At 35.0% G+C, this 9,199-nt stretch overlaps 2 protein-coding genes across 10 annotated transcripts; one reads left to right on the top strand and one right to left on the bottom strand.

The window, feature by feature from the left end:
- Positions 1 to 63: 63 nt before the first annotated feature.
- LOC126848457 (RAB6A-GEF complex partner protein 2) lies at positions 64 to 2,396 on the top strand. 7 transcript variants are annotated; one of them, XM_050589392.1, is made up of 8 exons: positions 68 to 191; positions 263 to 324; positions 409 to 619; positions 683 to 804; positions 904 to 1,011; positions 1,125 to 1,274; positions 1,373 to 1,485; positions 1,569 to 2,396. In XM_050589392.1, exons 3-8 carry the CDS (start codon positions 468 to 470, stop codon positions 2,097 to 2,099), a joined length of 1,176 nt encoding a protein of 391 aa, XP_050445349.1. In that variant the 5' UTR covers positions 68 to 191; positions 263 to 324; positions 409 to 467; the 3' UTR covers positions 2,100 to 2,396. The 7 variants fall into 7 exon arrangements, with proteins under 7 accessions (XP_050445348.1, XP_050445346.1, XP_050445344.1 ...); XM_050589391.1 differs by having other exon boundaries at positions 64 to 324; positions 400 to 619; XM_050589389.1 differs by having other exon boundaries at positions 64 to 347; positions 392 to 619.
- A 177-nt stretch (positions 2,397 to 2,573) lies between these two features.
- LOC126848464 (transcription factor atoh8) lies at positions 2,574 to 8,313 on the bottom strand. 3 transcript variants are annotated; one of them, XM_050589408.1, is made up of 4 exons: positions 8,082 to 8,313; positions 7,569 to 7,719; positions 7,063 to 7,296; positions 2,574 to 3,491 (listed from the first exon to the last, which is right to left on the bottom strand). In XM_050589408.1, exons 1-4 carry the CDS (start codon positions 8,262 to 8,264, stop codon positions 3,067 to 3,069), a joined length of 993 nt encoding a protein of 330 aa, XP_050445365.1. In that variant the 5' UTR covers positions 8,265 to 8,313; the 3' UTR covers positions 2,574 to 3,066. The 3 variants fall into 3 exon arrangements, with proteins under 3 accessions (XP_050445365.1, XP_050445366.1, XP_050445367.1); XM_050589409.1 differs by having other exon boundaries at positions 7,093 to 7,296; XM_050589410.1 differs by having other exon boundaries at positions 8,139 to 8,313.
- Between the last annotated feature and the right edge of the window lie 886 nt (positions 8,314 to 9,199).

Below are 9,199 nucleotides of genomic sequence, written 5' to 3'. Positions count from 1 at the left end.
AATGCTCCGATGAGCAGATTTTTGAACGCATCCCAGAAGTATTTCGTCAAACAATTGTAATTGACAGTACTGACAGTAGTGTAAAGTGTCATCTTTGAAAGAAGATAAATACTGCGTGATTTAAAAATAATATAGTAAAAATATTAGTTGCTTTCCATTTGCACTCAAGTGATACTGAGTCACTCAGTTATGTGAGTATTTTACACTCAGATAAAATGTCAATTGTTCAATAAGTCAAAGAAACGCGCAAATGATATTGCAGGTTCATAACCTTACTTTTGTATGTCAGCATCAAAAGGAACGTGCATTTAACTGAATTATAACGTGAGAATTATCTGAGTTTTGATGTAAATAGAAAGCAACTATTATCAATATATATATAAGTTAATAGACTTATAGATTTTTTAGATTAGAAAGGGTGTGTAGAATCAGAATTTTGACGACAAATATGTCTTGATTGAAAAAGTATGTATATTAACCTAAAAAAAAAAGTCAATATGATAGAAATTACGGCGAAACTCATTCGGGGTCCTATATATTTCTCCGGAGAAATTATAGAATGCTTGGTGACATTCACTAATCCCCCGAATCCGAATCATCAAATATCTCAAAGTCACAGGTATAGTATTGTCAATAATATAATAAATTATTATGTTTGCACATAATTTACACTTTCTTATAGTGACCTATTTGAGAGTCTTGCATGGGCAAGCGCACAGGTACATTGCCAATGTACGACGAATAGTAAAATAGTGCTTTCAGAGAAAATAAATATTACAGCTCGTTCAGTGGCAATCAATGCAAGTAAGAATTCAGTAAGATTTCAAATTTACATTTTTCTATTTTTATATTCTTAAACTTCATTTTCTTACTAATTGTGCATTTCTTTTAATTTTGTTATAGATACTACCTTTGCACCATGGCAGCAAGATAATGGTCATGTAGTACTGAATACAAAGCCAAAAATTTTGTGCTGCGATTTAAGACTATCACCTGGAGAAAGTAAAACCTGTAAGTTTATAAACAATCCTAATTTTTTTTTTAAAGATTTATTTTCTATGTTTTTTTCCTTTTTTATTTAATAATTTTTGCAGATTTTATTATATTAAAAACTTTGTTATTAGATATTTATCGTGAAACAATACCAAGTGATGCTCCACCTTCATATAAAGGACAGGCTGTAAAATATTCATATAAGATAACAATTGGAACACAAAGAGTGAATACGGTTATAAAGTTATTACGAGTACCATTTAGAGTACTATCTTTAAGTGGTAATAAATTTTTAAGATTAAAAAAGAAACATATAAAGTTATAAGACAAGTATCTTTTGCTCTTCTACATAAAATATAATTTGTATATTATTTTACAGAATTGCCAGAAATTACAGCGTGCAATGATAGTGTAGATTTGAGTCCAAATAATCCATTTATGGAAACACAACACAGAGAAACTCCACTAGATATTGCACTACAAACATTGCAGGTTGCTTACTTTGTTGTATTTTGATTTAAGAATTTTATATAATATTCTATAGCTTAATGAGCAATTGTATTTTTGTGTTTCAGAATTTAACAGCTAGACGCAGTCCAAACTTTTACAACGTGACAAACGGCCGTGGGCGCGTAGTGCGATTTTGCCTTTTTAAGAATTCCTACAAACTCGGCGAGGACATAGTTGGAACCTTTGACTTCTCGAATGCGACTGTTTCCTGTGTTCAGGTATCTGTGTCTTTGCAGTCCGAGGAGCATGTATCGGAAGAGTATAAGCGAGGCAAGGTCTCCACGCCGACATTGATTAGCTACAACAAGCATCATGAAATGTGTCTGGGTCTGAAATATTCGCACTTGGTGCTACCGATACCTCTTCACGTTACGCCAGACTTTACCACTGATCTGGTGACGCTCAAGTGGCGGCTACACTTTGAGTTCGTTACGACGCCAAAGCTAGTAGAAATGCCCAGCGAAAACACCATCAGCTGGCACGGACCATCTACTCTGGATGTTGAGACGATGATTTGGGATCTTCCATTGCATATTCATCCGACCACCACACCACCGAACACGGCGCAACAAACGAAATATAACACTGTCATATAGCTAACATCATAACGTAGCATATTATGCATGTATAGTATATGTCTAGTGCATGTAAATGAGACGAATTATTACTCTGATACAGCCAAACGTATTATAAAAATAAGTAGGAGCGGAGTAAGAAATTTTCCATTTCGCATTTTTCTCCGGTTGTGATGTACCGTTATTTTCCACTGTACTTTAGAAAACTTATATTCTGTATGATAATTTATTGTACACAAGAGAAAAAGATATATTTTCGTATGTTTATGTATCTGAGTAAGAAAAGTTAAATAATGAAAGAATATGTTGGAATCACTATTTTGAGAGCATACTTTCACATATCTCTGTGATGTTTTATAATTGTATCTTTGACTATATATTACAGTGTTTTGGATTACTGTGTATTAAATTTCTAATGCAGGATTGTTCCTACTCAGAGTAATAGTTTCTCGGGAGATTAATGACTTTGTAGGAATGATATATTGCAGCGACGAAGAAAAATAGACAGACTGGTTTAATCTCTATAAATAAGGCACTCGTATAAATGTTCCTTTTTACATGATTCATGAGTTTTTTTTTTTTTAACTGCATCTTATTACGTTTTCCAGCAATCTTGTTTTTTCTATTCTTCTTTTGAAAACCTAAATGTGTTATTTTGTTTATAAAGTGAATAAAAAGATGCAGTTAACAAGAACAGATCTTATAACAAAATGATAGAAATTTATTTTTCATAGTTTTAATTGTTTCCTTTTTTGAGTATCATTAGCATATATATGCGTTTCAAAAAATATGGTTTAGAGATTTGATAATTAAATGTTTTCAAGGCCAATAAATCTAATGAATCTGATTCATTAGAAATCATAAAAAAAGAACATATAGCGAGTTTAATATAGCGTTTCTTCATTGAAGAAAGATCTGTGTTTGTTGAGACAGCAATACTTTTCTTAAACTACTCAAATAAGGATTAATCAATTTTTCAAAGAAGACATTAGTGACGCGCTTCGTAAGGAAACTGTCGATCGTCCTGATCGACCGGCAGTCTTGTTTGCAGGGGTGGCACCAAGGTCGGCGGCGACGGGGTGGCGAAGGGTGCGTGATAATCGTATCGGTAATAAGCTAGGGATTCCCATCGGCTCGGATGCTGCACTTCATAGGACGTCGGCGGGCCCGGTGGGGGAGCCGCGTAGAAACCGCCGGGTCGATCGGGCACGCAGGGCGTAGGATAGCTGTATTGCGGCTCCAACAGGCTCTGCAGATGCCTGATGTATGTGATGGCATGGCGCAGCGATTCGATCTTGGAGAGCTTCTTGCCGGGAGGCTTACATATCGGTAGCTTCGACCGTAGCAGCTCGAATGCGCGATTCATGTCGCGCATTCGTGTGCGCTCGCGATCGCACGCTGACTTCTTGTAGTCTGAAATCGTTAATTACCGGGGGTTAACGACTGTTCTTGCTCCAGTATACGCGCACTCGTCGTCGTCGTCGTCGTCGTCGTCGTCGCACAACAACGACTTACCCGAATGATTGAACGAATCAGCTGTTTTTTTTTTTCACTGGGCGAGTTAAAATCGAACTTTTTAGAAAAGCTTAGCAAAGTACTGATGAATTATGTGTATAAATATACACATACACATTATTTAATTATATAAATTATGTAAATTCTAAACACGCGAATATTGAAAAGTGTGAGATATTTAAAAATGATCACGGGAAATTTTTTTTTGAATTATAAAAAAACTGAGAAAAAAATAAATGTAGTTTTGGCAAATCAATTATTGAGAAAAATTATATTTTAAATTGATTAGAGAATATGTCACATTCAAACTGTAGTAATAATTATTTGATAAATTAGCCAATTTTATTAATAGATGAGTATTACGCAGAGGCGAAATATAGTGCGATGCTCTGTGCAAAATTAAATATGAAATCACTAGCTCGTAATTCGAAAGACATTCGTGTTGTAAAAACAAAAAAGAGACTAATATGACTAATAAGCACAAATATGTGCATAAATTTTGAGTATTTATCTTGTAAAATGTCCAAGAAAAATAAGTTGAAAAATATACCATAATATAGGAAATTTCACTAATTATATTTGATTGGAAATACGAAATTTGGAAAAAATCGAGAAATATTTAAGAATGACAAACATGAAAGCAAGCCGCAAAGGTTAGAACCAATTAAAAGTGCGATATGTAATATTATTTAAATCTGCATTAAATGAGAGTGAAGAAAAACTGTAAATATTTCTGCAAAATATATGAAATTTTACAGCTCCTCGTAATTTTGTTGAATATCGCACCTTAAATAATAATTTATCGTATATTTAATACGCAATTCAGTGACATATATGATTATTCTTTGCATATCAAACAGCATGTCTCGCAAAAAAATTATCTTTTAGAAAGATAATTTTTCTAAACAACCGCGATCTACCTCAAGATAATTTCTTTCTTTCTTAATATTCCGGTTCTTCCATTACAATAGGGTTTTACTACAAACCGTTTGCATAATTCATTCCTTAAACATATTTAAACCGACAATGATATTTTAAAATTAAAATGTTGTGTATTGAATCAACTGATTTCAGAAATCAGTAATGTTTAATTAGATGCCGTCCGTCCATCTCAAGTAGCTTTATTATATTTCGTATAAAAATAAATGTATATCTGTAATAACATAATTAGCTGTTTCTAAGCCTTTGGATACTATTGGATGTGTGAAGGTAGTAAAAAAATAGTAAAAAAATAAGTTTAGTGATCTATAATAAGTCTATCGAGAAGATGCTGTGCAATGCGTCACGTGAGATAAACAAAATATGGAATAATATTTTTTTATCAATATCATATATCGTTAGGAACACGATTGAACGAAGCGCGGTACTTTCGAGTACCTTTGCCGCATATGCGCAAGAGGATGACGGTGATAAGCGTGATACCGCGAGTGCCGGATTTGGAGCCAGATCGTTTCCGCACGATTCAGGTTGCTATGAGTTCGAATCTTGGACGCAAAAACGCTCGAGATTGCGGCAAGTCAATAGAATCTAAGCAAAGCTCGGTCGAAATAGCGCTTGTGACTTGCCATGGCTTCGAAAAAAACGTTGATCAAAGTAAGAAGTAAGAATTAAGCAGCAATAGCACATATCTCTTTCGATCGTTAACAAGCCCAAGCTTAAGTAGAAAAATACTCGTCAAATCAATCCACGAATTTCTGTGTCTCTGATGTAGATAAAATAAAAAAATATTGATAAATAATACTCTCAAATCATTAATAATATAAAAGAAATATTTATCTTTAATATTAAAAAAAAATGTGTTTTTATTTATTATATTTTGTTTGTTTTTATTTCAGAGAGTTGTTCAAAAATACGTATGAATTTGTAGATTGATTTAATATATTAATTTTATATAAGCTGATATACACTGTGTATATATACATATATATATATATATATATATATATATATATATATATATATATATAATTCAATAAAAAAATTCATCTTGCGTGTATATACGTGAGATAAATTTTTCTATATATGCAAATAAGAAAACGTTACAAAACTTATATAAATTTATGAGACATGATTGATAGAATGTTGATAATATACCCGTATTTCGAAGATAAGGAGGGACGTCAAGATATTTGCATAGAAACCGAAGTCATTGAGCCTTTCAGCGACCCACCGCCCTTAACACAGCAAGAGGATGTTCCAGCAATTATTCAGAATGGAAAATCTGCAGAATTTCTACAAGAAGAAGACGACCAGTGTCGGCAAACCGTACTTGAAATCATGCCCAACGAGAAATTGCCGGGCCATGCGGAACGTAGCTGCGAGAGCATCGATCGCAAACAGAATTGCGGCGATCGCTTTATCGAGATGGAGAAAGAGGAGAGTAGTAGATGTGGTAGTTGGTGGAAGGACGGCGGTCAAACAATTTTACATTTTTTTGCCAAGATCTTGGGGAAGCATGTCGGAATGGACACTAAGAGACCGGCGGATCATCTCTCACCTATCGGCAAGCGTGTCAAGCGCATTTCGAAAGATGGCAAAAACCACAACAGACACAGGAGAGACATCGACGGGGGTATACGCTTGAAAAGAGTCGACAACGGCTACCTTGCTCCGAATTACATACATAGGTATAGAATGATTTTAAGGATGATAACGAGCACTATGCTTAGCAACACGTGATAACACATTTGAAAGAATCTATAATTTGAGTTAAGAATTCCTAATTTGATTAAAGAATTTCTTTCACTCAGAAACAGGTATGTCCCCTTAAATGCGCGAGTATCTTTTGCTTTTATTAAAAATTTCGCGATTTTTTTGCAAGCGTCTCAACTTCAGAAATTTGAATGTACATGTGAATTTTGTTCAACGATAATGCGTATGCACGTCTACAAATAATTTTAAACGTGTCGCGCAACACATAAAAATGTGCAGTATCTGAAATTGAGCGCATTTCCTTGATACGAAAATAGCTTGCCTTTTTTCCGAAATACGTGCATACACATTTCGCCCGAATTGATATTCATGCGCCCACCATATCATATTCGCAGGAACAACAGAAGCCGACAAGCCATGACGGAAGATAAGTCCCGCGAGGAACAGCATCATCCTTCGATTCTCGTGCGACAGATACAACGAACTCGTGACAAAAATCTACGGATCGTGCTGCTGGAACGGGAACTGCGCATACGTTCGTCTAATAATAAGAAAGACAAACGTTTACAAACTGCGAACAGCATCAACATCCGACAAATAAGCAGTCCTCTTTGTTGAATCCCTCGCTGTAAGAAAAACTGAAACTCGTTGAAAGAGATCTGGCTTTGTTTGTAGAAATCGGATTGATCATATCACTTAGGTCTTTTTTGGACAAGTGTCTTGAGGGGGTATTATATCTAGCATATTAATTATCTTCAATAACGCGCGATTTCCTTAAAACGCGTAAATTAGAGTTTAATCGTGGATGTGATCTCACCAGGCGACGCGCAATTCGACATTGCCGCACCTTTCTCAGTCTGCGACGGTTCCCGTTGCACCGATTTGATGTTGGCTTCGTGGAGCATCTCGAGATGCGAGTGTCCGCCGATTATCTCCGGTTCCGGTACTCTAATCACGAGCACTCTCTCTCCCTCGGGAGTCTGCTCGCCTGGCGCCTCGTAGCTTGCTTCTTGCCATCTGCTTCTTACTGGCTGTGACCGCGTAATTTTTTCTATGGGAAAGGATACGTAGGTAATGAGGCGATTTTATAAATATAATATCTTGTGTGTCCTGCTTGAATGATTATTTAAATTGAAGAAGTTTCAATAGCGCCAACATTTTATTTTGTCAAGTATATACAATAAAAACTGAGTTAAGTAAAGCTAATTAACTGATGACGTAGATACATAATGACCGAGAATTATTTAAATGATACATAATAAGCATAGATAATTTTCCGATGTACTTGTGACGTAAAAGAGAGTTCAAGGTATGTCCACGCACCTGAAAGTAATCCTTGATCCTGCTGATTCACCGCGGAACTCGGTGAGCTCATTTCCCCAGCAGCTTTCTGTTGCTGCTGTTTCGAGTTTTCATCCAGATCGAGCAGCACCGGCGAACGCGTATAATCCTCCTCGTTACTCTCGTTTTCGGACTGGAACATAAGTTAGCTTTTTTTTCTACGCCAAATAAAAAAAAATAAAAAAAAAAAAACAGATTCTAGCAACGCGATTTTTCGATGGACCGATTCTCTCTTTTTCTTCTCCGTTAAAATAAAAAAAAAATAGATATCACAAAAAACTAAACAATAGAATTAAATTTAAAATATGTATTACTTTGAAAAATTTAATTCAAAATACAAAAAGTAATATTTTACATTAAAAATTTTTATGTCAGCGCTATATATATGTATATTCATGATATCAGACTTGCACAAAATTATAAGAGAACGATATTGGTCGCATGTATATCATTGGTAAATATTTGCGACGATTGTGTCATAAATTCCACTTCTACCTCATTTTTTATCGATTTGGCGCGATATTCGTCCGAATTTTGTTTCATCACAGGTACCGTATCAAGCACAAATGACATTTCCTCGATTCCTCCTTTGATTTCAGTATCATCCATCGACACACCGTAGAGAAACGACGTGGAAAACTGACGAGTCGCCTTTCTCGCCGAAGTCTCGTAAGGCATATATCACGTGGCTCTAGCGGCCGCGTTTGCCCTCGGATAAGATGTGGATCGACCACAGTCGTTTTATTAATGTTAATTTTATCCGTTTATTAAGTATTCAGGTGTTCCGCCAGGGGTTCTTAGTTTACCGCGACCAGATGGCTGCCGCAAGGAGAGAGATGTACCGAATAATCTTGTGTACCCTGCTCGAATCATAATCTAAATTAAAAAAGTTCCAATAGCACCAACTTTCATCAAGTAAAATTGAAAGAGACTATTGAGAAATTGTAGAAAATTATTGATACAATAATAATACCAAGAAAATAAAAAATATGTTCGCAAAAATTGACGACTCTGTAAAATAATCTAATGCAATTTTTGTCTTGTAAAATATATTGGAACTTTTTTCATGATAATTATTCTAAAACATACATTTATATATGATATTTAGATAAAAAAAAAGCATCTTGTAAAATTTGATCAACTTTTGATATATTGACCAAAATAAGAAAATTCGTGTTTTTAATTTTTTATAGATCGACATCGATGATCTTTGAGGAAAGATTCTGTTTGCAAGAGAGATGGTGCTTATAATACTCATATATTTTTCTTTCCAAGTATATTTTTTACTATCAATTGTACATATTGAACGGCTCTCCTACAGAATTAAACGGTACATAATATAATGATGGTGTCCGGGCACGCAAATGTCTATACCTGGTGCGCGATATTAGCATATGAGAGCCCCTGGGATGATCGGGATAAAAATGGGAGTACAAACATCGAGCATAATAGACGTTCAACCGATGGAAATACTAATGAAGTGGAACCGTGCAAGTATAACAGATCGTGAAGAATGGCGCACGGAATGGGTGGAGATGCGACGAGAATTTTGAATATGATAGAAAAAAAGAATCGAAAGAGCATACCGCATACTATATCGCGTTTTCAGCAGC

The sequence above is a fragment of the Cataglyphis hispanica genome, chromosome 3, assembly GCF_021464435.1.
Source record: "Cataglyphis hispanica isolate Lineage 1 chromosome 3, ULB_Chis1_1.0, whole genome shotgun sequence".
In the NCBI taxonomy this organism is placed as follows: Eukaryota; Metazoa; Arthropoda; class Insecta; order Hymenoptera; family Formicidae; genus Cataglyphis; species Cataglyphis hispanica.
The sequence above is the reverse complement of the archived record's forward strand: the minus strand, read 5'-3'. Positions and strand labels throughout refer to the sequence as shown.